Source organism: Stenella coeruleoalba (assembly GCF_951394435.1).
Source record: "Stenella coeruleoalba genome assembly, chromosome: 20".
NCBI lineage: Eukaryota > Metazoa > Chordata > Mammalia > Artiodactyla > Delphinidae > Stenella > Stenella coeruleoalba.
Genome location: NC_137166.1, coordinates 55756756 through 55773501, shown reverse-complemented (window position 1 = coordinate 55773501; position 16746 = coordinate 55756756). Strand labels below are relative to the sequence as shown.

The 16746-nt window shown below is 55.6% G+C and overlaps 3 protein-coding genes across 4 annotated transcripts in view; 1 reads left to right on the top strand and 2 right to left on the bottom strand.

The window, feature by feature from the left end:
- NAT14 (N-acetyltransferase 14 (putative)) overlaps positions 1–1917 on the bottom strand; it is a 65398-nt gene extending 63481 nt beyond the window's left edge. Inside the window, exon 1 of one of the 2 annotated variants that reach the window (XM_079908386.1) lies at positions 1826–1917. The gene's annotated coding sequence lies outside the window, so the exon portion shown is untranslated. Of the gene's footprint in view, positions 1–23; positions 77–1825 lie in introns of those variants that run through there. The other variant, XM_079908383.1, reaches the window with a different exon arrangement.
- UBE2S (ubiquitin conjugating enzyme E2 S) lies at positions 592–5453 on the top strand. The gene is made up of 4 exons (XM_079908387.1): positions 592–808; positions 1420–1567; positions 2912–3102; positions 4980–5453. The coding sequence occupies exons 1-4, from the start codon at positions 806–808 to the stop codon at positions 5307–5309; spliced, it is 672 nt and encodes a 223-aa protein (XP_079764513.1). The 5' UTR covers positions 592–805; the 3' UTR covers positions 5310–5453.
- A 7897-nt stretch (positions 5454–13350) lies between these two features.
- Positions 13351–16138, bottom strand: RPL28 (ribosomal protein L28). The gene is made up of 5 exons (XM_079908394.1): positions 16087–16138; positions 15665–15753; positions 15446–15569; positions 13696–13814; positions 13351–13482 (listed from the first exon to the last, which is right to left on the bottom strand). The coding sequence occupies exons 2-5, from the start codon at positions 15743–15745 to the stop codon at positions 13393–13395; spliced, it is 414 nt and encodes a 137-aa protein (XP_079764520.1). The 5' UTR covers positions 15746–15753; positions 16087–16138; the 3' UTR covers positions 13351–13392.
- Between the last annotated feature and the right edge of the window lie 608 nt (positions 16139–16746).

Genomic DNA, 16746 nt, shown 5'->3' with positions numbered 1-16746 from the left:
TGCATACACAAAAATCAACGAACCTCATTGGCTGCAAGCGCCTGGGTCCGCGCTAGGCAAGGCTCCCATTGGTCGCTCTCCATTTCCCTCGCCCCCCCAACCCCCGTGCTGCCTTCTCCGTCAAGGATTGGCCCGCGCGCGTCTCGTGACGCCACTCCACGACTGCGCGCCCCTATTGGCCGGCGCGCCTTCTATCGTCCTTTTAAACCGCCAGAGTCCCACCTCCCTTCGCCCTGCCCAGGCTCCACGGCCGACCGTTAGTCGCGTGAGTGATCTCCTGGGCGTCGGGGCACGCGCGTGCGCCAGCGTCTCATTCAAATGGACCAATCAGCGGTCGCGTCGCCCTTCACGTCCTCTCCCGCTCTACTTCCCTTTCTCCGCCACTCCATCCTCCCGGATCCCTCCCCGACCACCGCGTACCCCCATTGGCCGGCCCGCCGAGCGCCCCCTCCCCAACTTCGGCCTGCAGCTTGCTGGAAGGGAGCGAGCTCGTCGAACGCCGAGGGCCGTGCGCGCTGACGTCACGGGTCGAGGCACGGCGAGAGGGGCCCGCGAGGGGGCGCGGCCTGTGGGCGGATATAAAAGGGCGGCGGTGCGCGCGCGACAGGCTTAGTGCGGCCGGGCACTGGGGGCGGGTGGAGGTGCGGTGCGGTTCGCGGCGGGCGTCGGAGGCAGCGGGGAGCAGAGCGGGGCCGCCGGGGCCTCGCTAGGGCCGCAGCGGCAGCAGTTGGGCCCCCCGCCCCGGCCGGCGGCCGGAGAGCGCAGGAAGGGGGCCGGGGGGACCCGCCCCCGGCCGGCAGCAGTCATGGTGAGCTAGGCGTCCAGGCCCGGGAGGGGTGGTTGGGCCTCCCCCCCCCGAGAGGAGGAGGCGGGGTCTCAGGAGCCTCTCGCGGGCGGCTTGGGGGATTGGAGGGCCCACCTGGGTATCCCGGGCCTGAGATGGGCCCAGGGGCCTTCCTGTAGGCGGGGCGGGGCGGGAGGGGAGGGCCCGGCCGAGCTCCGGGCTTTTTGGCCCGCCCGTGGGTGTTTCGGGAACAACGACGCTCCGCCACCGTCTCCAGGCTCGAGTTGGGGTTTCCAGGGTGGTCTTAACCAAGATTAGGTGGGGAAGGGGGACCGGCATAGGCCTCGGGCCTGCCCGGAATCATTCGGGGACCTTGCGGAGCTACGAGCGGGCTTTGGGGTCTTCTGGGGAAGGTGGAGTCATCCGCAAGCCCTCGGCAATCCGCCCTATTTCTAGTGGGAGATCAGCTTGGGGCGGTCGCCTGAAGCATCCTGGGTTGGGGGTTCTGGGAGCTCGGGGTGATTGACAGCCTGGGACTGCAGGAGTAAGACTAGGGTGCCACTGCATCCTAGATCCTGCAGGAGGCACCAGGCCCTGGCTCTGCCCGTGGCTCACCCCCTTGTCTCCATACCTAGAACTCCAACGTGGAGAACCTGCCCCCCCATATCATCCGCCTGGTGTACAAGGAGGTGACGACACTGACAGCTGACCCACCTGATGGTATCAAGGTCTTTCCCAATGAGGAGGACCTCACTGACCTGCAGGTCACCATCGAGGGCCCTGGTGAGTGTGGGAATGAGAGGGAGGGGTGCACTTCCTAGATCTCCGTCAATCTTAGAGCAAGGATAGGAGGCTCCCACTGTAAGGTGGACTGCCAGACCCTGAGGACGCAAGGATAGACATGACAGGCACACCTGTTACACATGGTGCTCACAGTATGCAGGGCAGGACACTAGAAATGACAAGTAATTGTATATACTTTCCCCGTAAGTGTTGTGAGAAAAATTCTGGGGGCCAGGAGAGCATATAATGGGGCCTTACCTGGGTTTGGGTGTTTCCTCCATCCTGAAGTATGGGTAGGAATTAAGTGGGATTGGGAAGAGGATGCCAGGTGGGGAGAAGTGTCAGCAAAGGCCTGGAGGGGAGGCTGGATCATCTCAAACTCCTTCCTGCCGCCAGTGTTAGGCTCTCTGGGGACCAAGCAGAGAACAAATGCAGGCTTTCAGGGAGATAACAGTAATAACCAAATAACTACAGGGGACCGTTTGATCTTGCATAGTGGCTTAGCAGGTTGTTTCACGTGCACTACATTTAAGTTATTAGTTGAATTTTTATAAGTGAAGAGTGTGATGAAGGACCTAGTCTGGAGTTGAACTTGTGGGGAGGGGGTCAGGGAAGACTTCCTGAGGAACAGAAGAAAAAAGACTTGTGAAGCTTATAGGGAACAGACCTTTTAGGGCTTGTAGACCTCTTTTAAAGGAGTTTGGAAAGGAAGCCTTTGGAAGGTTTAAAGCCGGGCCAGTGGGTCGCTTCAGACTTCACTTTGACTTCAGTGAGGGTGGGGATACAATCTGGAGGCCGGTCAGGAAGCCGCTGACCATGGGCATCCATCAGGTGAGAGAAGTGGTTCCGCTGGACTTGGAGGTGGGCTCAGATTCAGGAGTGGACCTGGAGGTCAGCTGCCCAGGCTATGATGGGTGGGACGTGGGGGCTGGGGCATGAGGAACAGCCATGGGTCTGGAACAACTCCCAGTGTTTGCTGCGGCAGGGAAGACCACGGAGTGGACAGAACTGTCCTGACATTTGCCTGAGAAGCTTCCAAATAGATGTTTTTCCTAGGAGCTGAGTGGGCACGTGTGTCTGTGCCTCTTGGGAAGGGTGTGCTGTGCCTTCACTTGGGAGTGAAGAGGGATCCGTGGGTGGGGACCACCAGTCAGGGGGTTTACTCTGAGCTGGGGGTGGTGCCTGTGGCCCCCTGGGAACCTGGGCCTGTCTTCCTCTCGAGAACCCCCCGTCTGGTGGAGGAGGCGGTGGGGCACTTGCCTCACAGCCAGACCGTGGAGACTGGTTTTGGGGGTGCCTGGAAGGCCTGCGCCTCCTGACACTGTCCCCCTCCCTGCATTCCAGAGGGGACCCCATACGCCGGAGGCCTCTTCCGCATGAAACTCCTGCTGGGGAAGGACTTTCCTGCCTCCCCGCCCAAGGGCTACTTCCTGACCAAGATCTTCCACCCAAATGTGGGCGCCAATGGTGAGATCTGCGTCAACGTGCTCAAGAGGGACTGGACAGCTGAGCTGGGCATCCGGCACGTGCTGCTGGTGAGTTCTGCCTGGGCCTGGGCCTCCCTCCTGGACGCATCCCAGTGATGTCCAAGCCACGGAGCCTTGTTTCTCTTCTAAAGTCAACACTGAACTGGTTGGGGCTTCTACATAAGAATCCAGATTTCCAGCTTTTCTGGAAGGGTTGGCAGTGCCCAGCTACCTTTGCTGTGGAACAAGTGATGGTTTGTGTAGCAGGACGGTGTTCTGACAGGTACAAGTCAAGCGTCTGGTTAGGGCGAAGATAGACTGTCCAGTATCCTACAGCGTACAGTTCATTGGTGTTTCAGTAGTCACAGCTTGTACAACCATCACCATTGTCATTCCATCGTTCCTCAACCAGGGGTGGTTTTGTTCCACTGGGGACATTTTTAATTGTCATACCTGGGGGTGCTACCAGCACCTACTGGGTGGAGACAGGGAAGCTGCTGCACATCGTGCAGCAGGGACCACCCCGCGGAGAACCATCCAGGCCCACCTCAGCCAAGCTGAGGTGGAGACAGCCAGACTACTCTGGTGCTCCAGGGTCCCCATAGGCCACTTAAAGCATGTAGGTCACCTGATGCCTCTCCACCCCTCCCACAAGGTGAAATTTAAAAAAACAAACACTGAATTTCTAATGAGCCCCTGGGGCAGTTGGTAGGGAGGACTGGGAATTGGGGTTTCCTGCAGGGCCTGGGGGAGGATTGAGCACCAAGGTAAACAGACCCCAAACCTTTTCCTCCTCTCCCTGGAGTGTCAGTGGTGGCTGCCAGCAACACCAGAGATGAGCTCACAGAATAACTCCCAAGTGTCCCCAACAATCCCTAGGGCCTGCAGTGCGGGGCCCAGGCCAGGCTCAGCCATGGGAGGGCAGCTGTGGGAAAGGCGGGCAGTCAGGCCTCTGGTTGTGGGGTGCAGTTGTCAGAATTAGGGTGTGATGCTGGTCCCTCATGATTATCAGTGATGTGTGTTGGGCCAGGTGCTTTGGGGAGTACTTGTTACTGCCCCCATTTACACGTGAGAGCATTTCACCTGCTCAAGGCCAGACAAGTTCTGGGTTCCTGGGGTGCTCTGCGTTCCCTTTTAGAATCAAAGTGGAGGTAAAACAAACACGGCTTAGGGGCCACAGCTGTCTGGGTAGACTCCTCTTAGAACGGTCCATTGGGGGCTGGCTGGTCACACCTTTCGGCCTCGATTTACTCTGCAGTTAAAATGGGCAGATTAAGGAATATTGAAGACTCACTTCCTTCCTGGACCACTCTCGACTGTCCTCGGGCATCAGTCTCTGTTTATGCCCTGGTGCCTTTCTCTTGGGTATTAACAGCTTGCCCAGCCAGGATTTGTGCCTCTGCCCTTGAGATTCCTGTTAAAGCCGGCGATAGCTGTAGCTTTAAGCATCTTCCTGTAGTGTAATGTAGAGCTAGTTGTCTAGTTGCTAGTTTCTAAGTTGTCCCCCTCGCTTCCCTTTTTTTTTTTTTGGCTGCATTGCGTCTTCGTTGCTGTGCACGGGCTTTTGTCTAGTTGCAGCCAGCAGGTGCTACTCTTCGTTGTGGTGCGCAGGCTTCTCATTGCAGTGGCTTCTCTTGTTGCAGAGCACGGGCTCTACAGCGCAGGCTCAGTAGTTGTGGCGCACGGGCTTAGTTGCTCCACGGCATATGGGATCTTCCCGGACCAGGGCTCGAACCCATGTCCCCTGCATTGGCAGGTGGATTCTTAATGACTGTGCCACCAGGGAAGTCCCCCCTCACTTCCTGAATGACCTGGGGCGAGTCACTGATCACGGTGCCTGCACACATGTGCCATCTGGGGGAGCGGTGTTGGGAGTTGAGGCCACAAGGCCGGACGTGTGAGGCTTGGGGGACCGGCCCCCCCTGACCCTGGCGCTCTCCCCACAGACCATCAAGTGCCTGCTGATCCACCCTAACCCCGAGTCTGCCCTCAACGAGGAGGCGGGCCGCCTGCTCTTGGAGAACTACGAGGAGTACGCCGCCCGCGCACGCCTGCTCACAGAGATCCACGGGGGCGCAGGTGGGCCCAGCAGCGGCAGGGCCGAGGCCAGCCGGTCCCTGGCCAGCGGGGCTGTGGCCTCCACCGCTGACCCCATGGCCCCTGGGGGCCCAGGAGGGGTCGAGGGGCCCATGGCCAAGAAGCATGCGGGTGAGCGTGATAAGAAGCTGGCAGCCAAGAAAAAGACGGACAAGAAGCGGGCGCTGCGGCGGCTGTAGTGGGCTCTCCTCCCTCCCTCTCCCATCCGCCACCCACCTGCCCCCAACTCTGTCTCTAAGTTATTTAAGTTATGGCTGGGGTGGGGGAGGGCACGGGGGCACTCGGACCTGGATTTGTTTTTCTAAATAAAGTTGGAAAAGCAGCTGTTGTTGCCTCCACCACCCTGGCTTTGAGCAGTGGGCGCCCCAGCCCGAGACTTCACGTGGGCTGAGCACAGGTCTCTCAGCTCAGCGGGCCTCCTGTTGGAGTCAGAGACGCCCTCTGTCTGAGGGGTGCAGTGCCAGGCACGGGCCTGCTGCTGATCTCTCCTGCCCTTGTTCTCCTGAAATGGGCATAGTGGCCTGGCAGTGGGTGTGGGAGCTCCGTCTGTCTGCCGTGCGCTGGGGCACTTGATCCCGCTCTAGCCAACAGAACATGTTCCTGTGGATTTCTGTATCATATATCACAAATCCCAGGCCTGAGGAGACACCTGTCTTACAATTTGTGTTGGTTGGAAGTTGGTGTGACGGGCTGGTCGCTGCTCGGGTTTCAGAAGTGAAGTTGAGGATCCACTGGGCACGTTCCTTTCTCGGGTCCTCTTCAAACTCAAAGCTGGCGGGATTCAGTTTCTTGGGGTCATAGGGCCTGGGGCTATCCCCAGCTCCTAGAAGCTGCCAGGGTTCTCACCCCACAGCCCCCTTTTGTGGGACCCAGTTGATTAGATGAAGCTGATGAGCCCCGGGTGATAACTTGACTGCAGGAACATGTCCCAGCGTGGTCACAGGTTCTGCCCTCACTCCAGGGGTGGGGGCGGGAGACCCGGCGGCGCAGGTCAGCTTCCTGCATGCACCCCTGCGGCATGGCCCTTCTCCCTGCCCTGTTCCTTCATCTGCAGGAGGGCAGACCTGCTGGTCGTCGTACCTCTTGGATTGTTATGGAGGGTCAGGTAAGGGCCGCAGACCCGGACAAGTGTCGGGGTTCTCGGCTGGTGGGAGAGTAGGGAGTGGTCGGCCTTGGCAGAAACCAGCAAAGGCACAGATGGGGAGGCCAAAGATTTTGTCGCCCTCTGTCAGGCTCTGTGCCGGGCCTTAGGACACAGTGTCAAAAATTATCATAAAATACAGAGAAAGGAAAGCCTGGTATGCCAGTTTTCACAGTTGCTTCCTTTGTAATCAGCAAAGCCTGGAAATATAACCCACATGTTCACCAATGGATGAATGAGTAAAGGAATTGTGAATTCACACAGTGGAATACTACTTAGCTAAACACTGATACACAAAATAACATGCTGAGTGAAGCCATATACGCAAGAGTACAAAATACTTGATTCCATTTCTATGAAATCCTAGAACAGGCAAAGTTAGTCACTAAGGGCCAAAAGCAGATCACTGGCTGTCTGAGATAAGTAGGATAAAGTGTACAGGGGTGTGGGAAGGCTTTGGGTGTGATGAGTACATTCCAGATCCCAATTATGGTGGGGGTCACATGGGTGCATAATTATGTCAAAACTTATAAAGTATATACTTAAAATAGGTGTATTTTACTTTGTGTAAAGTATATCTAAGAGAAGTTGAATTAACTTTTTAAATCAAGGACTTCTGTTTATCTAAAGGAGAATGAAAGACAAGTCAGTGGGACAAGTCAGTGGGGTTGTATGCAATCGAAATGGACAAATCCAAACATGTATAAAGAGCTCCTACAAATCAGTAAGAAACAACACAAAAGTTGGCAAAAGCATTTGCACGAATGCTTCACAAAAGGGGAAATCCCAATGACTACCAAGCACATGCAAAGATTCCCGTCATCACTAGTGATGGGGAAAGTGCAGTGTAAACCCAAGTTGAGACCACTATGCTCCCGTGAAACTTGCCACAATGATAAGATCTGACAACGCCACATGCAGAGCCACGGATACTCTCCTGGTCCACAGGGCGACCCTGGCAGGAGCGTGAAATGGTAAAAGTCACGTGGGGACGCAGTAGTATCTCATTACTCAGCCTTCTTGCACATGTACCTTAGGCTGCAAAACCACATTTGTCCTAATTGCAAGCAGTATAAACATGCTTGTATATTCAAGGAGCAATACTATACAACACAGAAGTAGCGGACCATCACTACTTCCAGCAGCGTGGAAAACAACATCAGCCTAACAAGCAAGTCACAGGAGACCCACAGTCTGAATGCCTTCGCACACAATTCCAAAACCGTCAAAACCAAGCTGTGCTGCTAAACACACATACCTTGGCGGTAAAGCTGTAAAAGCAAGAAGATTGCTTCCCTAAAGCTCAGGATACTGGGTACCTCTAGCCAGTAGGGAGCCCACGAGGGAAGTGTATAAATGTGTTTTGTGTGCTTTTCTCTGTGTCTGCTATATTTCAGAATTTTAACAACATGAAGAAGCTCATTGAGATATGGACCAATCTCCAAAATATGTGAGAAAGAGCAACATGCAAATGCTGTACAAGATACGCTACCATTTCTGTTCTTTTTTGTTTGTTTTAATTTTGTTTTAAATAGGATGTGGGACTTCCCTGGTGGCGCAGTGGTTAAGAATCTGCCTGCCAATGCAGAGGACACGTGTTCGAGCCCTGGTCCGGGAAGGTCCCACATGCCACGGAGCAACTAAGCCTGTGCGCCACAACTACTGAGCCTGCGCTCTAGAGCCTGCAAGCCACATCTAGAGCCTGCAAGCCACAACTACTGAGCCCACATGCCACAACTACTGAAGCCCTCCCGCCTAGAGTCTGTGCTCCACAACAAGAGAAGCCACCATAATGAGAAGCCTGTGCACTGCAACGAAGCCCCAACGCAGACAAAAATAAATAAGTAAATAGGATGTGTATTTGCTTGCATATTCATCGAATGCCTCCAGAAGGTTACATTAGCACCTGCAAATACTGTCCCAAGAAAGGAGAGCTTGGAATACCATGTGCATGTTACCCATTCAAAAAACAGACTTAAGAAAAAAAAAAGCAAGCAAAGACTTGACTTGTTTTAATTTTAAAGTTAACAAGAGCTTCTTCAGTGAAACGGCTCCCTCTCATTCCCATCTCCCCACACCCAATTCCCTTAATCAGGGACAACCAGTGTCAGCAGGTTCCTGTGTATTTTTCTGGGGAAATTCTATGCAAACGTAAGCAAATTTAAACATATTTTCTTTTTCTTTTTCTTTTTTGGCCACACCATGCTGCTTGTGGGATCTTAGTTCCACGACCAGTGATTGAACCCGCTCCCTCGGCAGTGAAAGCGTGGAGTCCTAACTGCTGGACCGGCAGGGAATTCCCATAAACCATATTCTTTTACGTCCAGTGTTTCATCTGTGTATAACACAGCACGTCGCACCTGAGTTTTTTGACTTAGCACATCTTGGCCATCTGTCCTGCAGCACTCACAGCCCTTCCCTGCCCTCAGCTGTGCCCTAATGTATGTCACACTGAGCTGGAAGGAATGACCTTTGTGCATGGATCCCACGGCACACAAGGAACAGAGTCAACCTTTTCAAGTGACATCCCCGTGCCAGAGGGCACATTCATTTGTAATTCTGTGCAGACATGGCCAAACTGTTCCCCGTGGGTTTGTACCAATTGACGCTGTCAGTGACGTAAGTGTGCCCATCCCCCCCACAATGGCCTTAATAAGTGCACTTTGACTTTTACCCAACTTCTGGGTGTTTCTCAACCTGAGAGGTGAACACTATCTTAGTCTATCTTTAAAAGACTTTTTTTACAACAGTTCTGGGGTTACACAGAAATCGTGAAGACAATAGTGTCCCCCCCCCACCCTTGGGTGCATCTCCTCCATAAATGCTACACTAAGCGAAGGTACTGAAACAAACGTGCTGGTTTTGCTGTGAGAACCTGGCCAAGGGCCACGGGGGTGACATACAGTCAGGGTGAACTCAGCAGGCCTGGGGTGCTCAAGGCCCACAGGTGGATGATTGTGAACAGTTTTCAAGATGAAACACAAGGGACTTCCCTGGCGGTCCAGTGGTGAGGACTCTGCACTTCCACCGCAGGGGGCACGCGTTCAATATCTGGGCAGGGAACTAAGATCCCACATGCCAGGCGGCATCGTCGGATCCGGGGCTGGGATCCTGGGCTCCTTGCATGTCTCCAAACCACGTGCTCATGTCATTTTCATAATTAAAGACTTTAAAGAATAGATTTTATTACAGCAAATGACTACAAGAGAAACAAAGAGATTTTTAAAATTCCTGGACTGGGAAGAAACAGCCTGGAGGGAATGCAGCAGAGGACACAGCGGTGTATTCACAGAACTCATGCAGACTGGGAGACACGGGCACTAGCGTGTGTGGATCTGTCCTCAAAGTGCTCGGAAAAACACGAGCATTGTTTTGTGTGCAAACAGTTATAGACATGGGAAGACATTTGTGATTGTTTTGAGTCCATCTGCTCAAGATAATTTATAATAAACTGTTCATTCATGCAAGGAAGATTTGTGGGCTTGTCCCGGCCGGCCATGTTACAAGCTTTCTGCACATTTAACCACAAGGACCTTAGGAAGTAAGGTCTATTCATATGCACGTGTCACAGGCACAGAGGTTGAGAAGTGATGGAGCCCTGATGTATCTGAGGTATCCGCGAAGATGGAACTATAATCAAGGCCAGTCCTTCCCACGAACAGAGCACGTCTCAGCCCTGAGTTTCCACTGCTCGGAGTGACCTTGTGCGGGGTAGCTGCCAAGGGTGCGCCCTACACTCTCTGCAGACATTCCCCGGATTAGTACTGGAGACAACAGCAGCAAACTAAACCAAGATCTCTGCATCGCGGAGCCCTGAGGAATCAGACGCTTGAAACAACCTTATTGTTTCATCTGTAGGGAAACTGAGGTGCAGAGATAGTGACTCACGCAAGCGTAGGAACTGGCAGATGTGGAACTGGAGGGGGATGCTGTGGGTGGTGGGGGACGGAAAGGGTGCGGGCATCTCTCTGGGCACTTGCCTGTAATCTCACTGCCTCCTGGCCCCACTGTTCCTGTCGAGAAGCCAGCAGTTAGTCTTACTGCAGTTCCCTTGCACGTGAGGTGCTCTTCTCACGCTTTCCAGATTCAGCGTTTTTACTATGATGTGTCTGGGTATTTATGATTTTTTAAATCTTGTATTCTTTATTTGCTTTTCCAATTTCCACGCCAACATACATCACTTGCGAGAAAACAAAGTGTGCATAGATGGTCCCCCACACAAACCACACCTGCCGCCAAGCTCTCCTCCCCCAGGAGGGAGATGGGCAGCTGAGACCTGCTCCCTCCCAGCAGCCCTCTCCTGGTCCCCCTCACCGAAGTGCCACCCAGACCCCTGGCGTGGCGTCCCCAGCCCAGCCACCCTTGATGGCCTGGCCACCCGCAGGGCTAGAGGTCCAGAGACCGAGTGAGGCTGTGTTATGAGGAAACTGAGGCCCCAGAGGGAGGTAGTTATCTTGGGGGTTCAGGTGACCAGCCGGACTCCACATGGGCTAAGGGCCTAGAGGAGCAGGGCTCTGGGGCAGACAAGGAGAGGGACACCATCTGACGACCGGCCGCCACGTGGGTGAGCAGATGCTCAGCGCTGTGTGCATGTGGTGTGCTGGGGTGCCAGGCTAAGTACTGCCTCACAGGACACACCCGCTAGATGGACTTCAGTGCTGTGGAGAAAAATGAAGCCGGTGTGGGGGTGGGTTTTGATTTTTAAGAGTGGCCAAAAGAGGGACTTCCCTGGCAGTCCGAAGTTTAAGACTTGGTGCTTCCACTGCAGGGGGCGCGGGTTCGATCCCTGGTCAGGGAACTAAGAAACTGGATGGTGGTCAAAGGGGACAAGTGGTCAGGAGAGACCTCACTGCCCAGCAACATGTGAGAGTAAGAGGCCCTGGCTCCCTGTGGGGAAGCACATTCCAGACAGAGGAACAGCTAGTGCAGATGCTCCCAGGCAGAACCGCGTTCTGTGGGGGACAGCAAGGGGCTGGGCATCTGAGTGAAGATGGGCCCGACTAGCCAAGGCTAGGGGGCTGCCTTTCACTCGGAGTGGGATGGGAACCGTGGGAGGGTTTTGAGCAGATGTTAAGTCGCCTAAGTTCCACCTGGAACTAAGGATACCACTCCACCTGGGTTGAGGACAGACCCCAGTGGGGTGAAGGTGGATGCTCCAGGGGAGGAAGAGGGTTTGGCAGGAAGCGATCACGTTCACAGCCACTGAGGAAGGCTGGAGCGCGCAGCAGGGTGGGAAGGGGGTAAGGAACTGTCCAGGTGTGTGGAGCTCCTGGGCCCCAGCACAGAGCTGTGAAGTGGGGGCAGGGTTGTCGTCTCTGCACAGGGTCCTCAGGATGGCAGAGACCTGAATCCTTGGCCCATGGCATAATGGCTGGCACATAATAGGTGCACAGGAAACACACCAGGAGCAATGATGTGGGTGACCTTTACCCATCTGAGCCTCGGTTTCTACATCTGTAAGGCGGGGATGACACCTGCTTCATGGCACATCTGGGGTAGTCAGAGAAAACAGCCACTCCTCAAGTGTACATGTATGTACGTATGTGTGTACACACGCACGCCACAGGCCCATGTGAATAGTTAGAGACGCCATCCAGCTTGTCATAGGCTTAAAACGCTACACCAACAGCTAATTACCACACTTACCTGCATTCTTTAACCCAGGGGTCCTCAAGCCCCGGGCCGTGGACCAATACTGGTCCGCAGCCTGTTAGAACTGGGCTGCACAGCAGATGAGAGGCAGAAAGCAAAGCTTCATCTGCTGCTCCCCATGGCTCGTGTTACTGCCCGAACCATATTTCCCTCCCCCAGTCCCTGGAAAAATGGATTTCCACAAAACCAGTCCCTGGTGCCAAAGAGGTTTGGGACCGCTGCTTTAGCCCACTTAATTCTGACAAGAGGCAGAGCTCCAGTTACTTGCCCAAGGCCACACAGCTAGCAGCTGAGCTGGCAGAAGGACCCAGGCAGGTGCCCAGTGGCAGCGCCTACAAGGACCACGTCTCGGTTGTAATAAACACAAGGAAGCAACTAGGAGAACCGACGTTAGACCCAGCGGTCAGAAAAGACCTCTGAGGAAACAGAGCTGTGCAGCCTGGGGTAGGGCTGGAGAGAGGCTGCGCTGGAGCAGTCAGGAGCAGCTGAGGGCAGTGGGGAGGGCAGTCACCTGCTGAGAACAGGAAGCAGGTGAGGGACGGTGCTGCAGGGACGCTGGGCTCACCCCCTGTGCAGCAGGAGGCAGAAACACTTGGCCAGGTGGGCTCCTCGCCAATAAACGGCTGTTTAAGGACATGCCTGCTGGCAGGAAGCCTGAGGCTGCCACCTTCCTCCTGGGTGGCGGGTGCAGCTTATGTCCCCCTCTCCCAGGTGTGGACAGTCCCACAGGCTTCTGGACTCAGGAGCTGCACTGGTGCCCGTGAGTGCAGTTCTGGGCCCAGACCAAAGGCCAAGGCATGCTGAAGGCCCTGTCCACCCCCAAGTCCTAGGATGCTCACTTCACACCTGCAGAGCCCCCTGGAGAGGCCGAGCTGCCCCAGGACCCACAGTGGGAGGGGAGGGCCAGCCTGCCTCAGGCTGGAAGAGGCTGGGGTCCCAGACAGCAAAGACCCAGACTGTAAATGCTTCCTCCTTCAAAGGCCACACTGCCAACACTGCTGTGACACAGGCCACAGAACTATACAAAACAGAAGGTGCGCTGACCCTTGGTCTAGATGCCCACCCCTCAGGAACCTTAGACTAAATGTTAAAAAATCAAAAATTTCCACTTAATGTCTCTCTTGAAGCTTTGTCATGCATCAGCAGAGTATGAGATCATGCTGATTCTAGATTTTACTTAACCTGCAGTTCCTTTTTTTGCGGTACTGGACAATCACCTCTGAGCGTCGAATGTAAAAATTCACACCAACGCCAGCCCTCCGTGATGGGCAGAAACGATGGGCCAAGGACACACACAAAAGCTGGGGCTCAGCTCCCCCACCTGGACCTGGTCCCTCCAGACTCAAGACACTGGGACGACTGTGTGCTGCCGGCTGGTAGGGGAGCCCCTGGGGACATGGCCTGGAAGGCAAGGAGGTTGCGGCAAGTCAGCTGACAGCTTTATTGCATTAGGGAAGGGGACAGATTGCTCAGGAGCTCTTGGTGGGGCGGGTCCGCTTCCTCTTCACCATCACAGGCTTCTGGCTGCGCAGGATGGCGCTGGCTCTGCGGATGGCAGCCTGGGAGGCGAGGCGGCCTCAGGTCACCCACCCCACCAACTGTGCCCCCCACCCCCACATGCCTCCCAGATGGGCAACGTTCCCTCTTCCCCAGAGCGCAGGTCCAGCTCCAGTCACCAGAGGGCCGTCCTTCACAGCACTGGCCAGGCTCCCTGGGTCCCCACTGTGTAGTTGCCTCCACCACCTGGCATCAGCTGTCCAGCCCCCACTCACCATACGCAAATCCGGGCGGTACTTGTTCTTTCGGATCATGTGCCGGATGCTGCTGAGGGTGGCCCGGGCATTCTTGTTGATGGTGGTCCGCACATAAGAAGTGGCTGGCTTTCGCTGGCCTGGTGGGGTGGGGAGATGAGGAGCCCCAGGGGTCAGACGGTCTGGACCTTTGGTGCCCACCCCCGGGGGTGAGGGCACAATCCCACCCAGAGAACCTGAGTGCCCTGACTGTGTGAGCCTGGGAGGCAGCCCCATCTCCAGGCATCAACTTACAGGACAATGACGAGGACGACCACAGGCCAGGCCCTGCACCTGTATAGGCGTCTCCTCCCCAGCCTGTCCCTGAGACACAACACTGTTCATCTCACTGGACAGAAGTGGAAGCAGACGCAAAAGGACCAGGACTCCCTTGCCCAAGGTCCCATGCACAGTTGTGTGACTCCAAGGAGAGCCTGGGCGAGGTGGGCACTTGGCACCACGCTGACCAGGTGGCGAGCGCTCCCCAGAAGGCAGCTCTGGCTCCTCTCCCTTCCGCACCCTCCTGGGCCCTAGCTACCCGCTCAGCAACAAGTGTCTAAAACGCCAAGCTGTGAGGCTGGGGTGATGTGGAGCCACAGGAGGACCAGGGTAAGAAGAGTCCTGGGGAAAACACCTGCCCATCACCTGTGCACAGGTAGAGTTGGACTCCCCTGCCCAGAATAAAAAGGAAAACACCCCCTTTATTGTGCCAAAGAGCTGATGGGGTCCCGGCTAGGATCCTGTGCTCCTGGGTTTCCCCCCAGATGCCAAGGTCCCTGTACCATACTGGGGATTTGATGTTAGCCTTCTGACCCCAGAGGAGAGCCCATGTTACCTCCTCAGGTCAACCAGATTCCTGACAGCCGAGGAAAAGCCACCCAACAATCCAAGAAGGGAAAGCAAAGTTTTTGGGACCCAGCGCACCAGACAGGGTTCTCAAGAGTGTGGGAACCTGAGAAGCCCAAAAGCATAAACAACTGGTTGCTCCCGGGTCTGTGCTTCTGGGAAGGGAGGTTAACCGCCTTCCTCCTGAGAACAGAAGGCAGCAGATGTGGCTGCTGCTGTCAGTGAACAGGACACAGGGCTCAGAACCCAAAGAGAAACCGGTCCTAATCAGGGATCCGGGAAAAAGCTCATTCCTATCTGTTAAAACGCACTGCCCATCTACAAACAAAAGTGTTGCGGGTGTGGTACCATGACTCAGCTATTACCAAGATACACCCCTGCCTCCCCTTGACCTCCTCTAAGAGTCTAAAAGAGCCTGTCTGTGCCTGAGACACAGGGAAGTGGGATGCTGAGCGCCCCATTCTGAGTCCTTGAAGCCAGAATGGGAACCAAACTACTGCTTCAGACCCAAGCTGTCACTTCCTATGCGGGAGCCAGAAGGCGGCTCCCCATCTGTTTACCTGAATTTTCCCACCGGTGGAGACAGACTTCCACCTGCTTCAAGGATTTATTCTGAAAACATCATCAAACCGTGCAACCCTGTAATTTAACCCTGACAAACACCCAGCGGACTTCAGGTGCTTTTAATTTCTCCACTTTTTAGATGATAAACTCACATACCTGGTGGGCTAGCTTGGAGAGGAACCAGCCCCCCAGGTAAACGTCCTGACCCCAGGAATCCTCCATTCAATAGCAGAATCACTCCCGCGGCCCGACAGTAAAAAACTACAGCCCCCTGCCCCGGATGGGGGTCTGTTGCCTGGGCCCAACCAGGGCAAATGCTCACCGGATCTCCGCTTCATGACCACCACGACCCCTTTGCCGTCCGCCGCCGGCTCCACGCCCACAGTCTTGCGGTGAATGAGCCCGTTGTAGCGAAAAGAGTTGCGGGCCTTCAGGTTATTGGGTTCCTGGGAAGAAGGACGCAACGCGGTCGTGAAGAGGAAGGGGGCACAACAATCGTAAAGGTCCCTCCCTCCGACCCAGCCGTCGGGGCCCCGCTTACGGTGCTGTACGTCTGCTTATTCCTCTTGATCAAGAAGCTGGAGCAGTTCCGCACGACCATCCACTGCAGATGCGCGGACATGGCGGCAGCTGCGGAGAAAGGGGCGCGGGAAAACGTCAGGGGCGCAGCAGGCCGACGCCGGACAACAGAGGAAGGCTGCATTTGGGGACCTGGCGAATGGGAGCACCGCGTGGGCCGAGGGCGCCTAGAAATTTGCCAGGCGGGGCTGGGCGGCCTAAGGTGGCGGCGCTAACCTGGGCCGCCGAGACTAACTGCGGGGGACGAGAGATGAGAATCCACAGCGACCTAAGGCGGCAGGGCCGGGGTGAAGCCAAGAGCGCGAGAGGCGCAGTGAGAGAGGCAGGCAGGGGCACAGACACCCGATGGCAGGCGCGAGAGGCGGTCACGCGGACGCAACTCACCTCCTCTCGTGGCGGCAGCCGGATACGGAAAGAGGCAGGCGGGGGGCGGGGCGACGACTTTAATAGCAACACGCATTTCCGCTTCCTCTCAGGGTACGCGCGCGCCGTCGCCTGTCCCCGCCTCCTTCCGCCCGCCTCCGAGGCAGCTCGTTCGGCTATTTCCTCCAGTCAGTCTCAAACCGTTCGGGGACTTTCGGAACTCTTCGGCTGGGGACCCGAGGGCGTGTTCTCGACGCGGAGTTGGTACAGTTCCGAGGGCCCTTCGTGTGTTTTCGGAACTCCACGGCTGGATTTCCGAGTGTGTCCCTTTCCAGAAGTCCCAAGTCCCCTTCCTCAACGGCTTCTCTCCAATATTGCCACTCAGAGCTTGGCACAGGATGGGTGCTCAATAAACATTTGTTTTATGAATGAACTTGTTAGTGCGTGAACTATTTAAACCACACAGGGACTTCGGGTGCTTCCAGGTTCTTCGTAGACCCTCGGCTATTCCCGACGAAGGCAGCAGGCTCGGTCGGACATTTTCGGAACTCTCCTGAAACACTCTTCCGAAGGGCGGCCGGCTTCTCTCTTATTGGCCCATGCCCGCTTCGAATCTCTTCGGAAACACTCGGTCTCCATTCGGCCACGTTCGGAAACCTTCGGCTAACCCCGGGAGCTCCC

What these genes read in the sequence shown, in the direction of transcription:
- UBE2S (XM_079908387.1), top strand. An exon ending in GGTCACCATCGAGGGCCCTG is followed by an intron (nt 1,568 to 2,911) that starts GTGAGTGTGGGA and finishes CCTGCATTCCAG; the next exon opens with AGGGGACCCCATACGCCGGA. An exon ending in GCATCCGGCACGTGCTGCTG is followed by an intron (nt 3,103 to 4,979) that starts GTGAGTTCTGCC and finishes CTCTCCCCACAG; the next exon opens with ACCATCAAGTGCCTGCTGAT.
- RPL28 (XM_079908394.1), bottom strand. Translation starts at nt 15,745, where the DNA reads ATGTCCGCGCATCTGCAGTGGATGGTCGTGCGGAACTGCTCCAGCTTC. An exon ending in ATAAGCAGACGTACAGCACC is followed by an intron (nt 15,570 to 15,664) that starts GTAAGCGGGGCC and finishes CCTTCTTCCCAG; the next exon opens with GAACCCAATAACCTGAAGGC. An exon ending in ACCGCCCGGATTTGCGTATG is followed by an intron (nt 13,483 to 13,695) that starts GTGAGTGGGGGC and finishes CTCGCCTCCCAG; the next exon opens with GCTGCCATCCGCAGAGCCAG.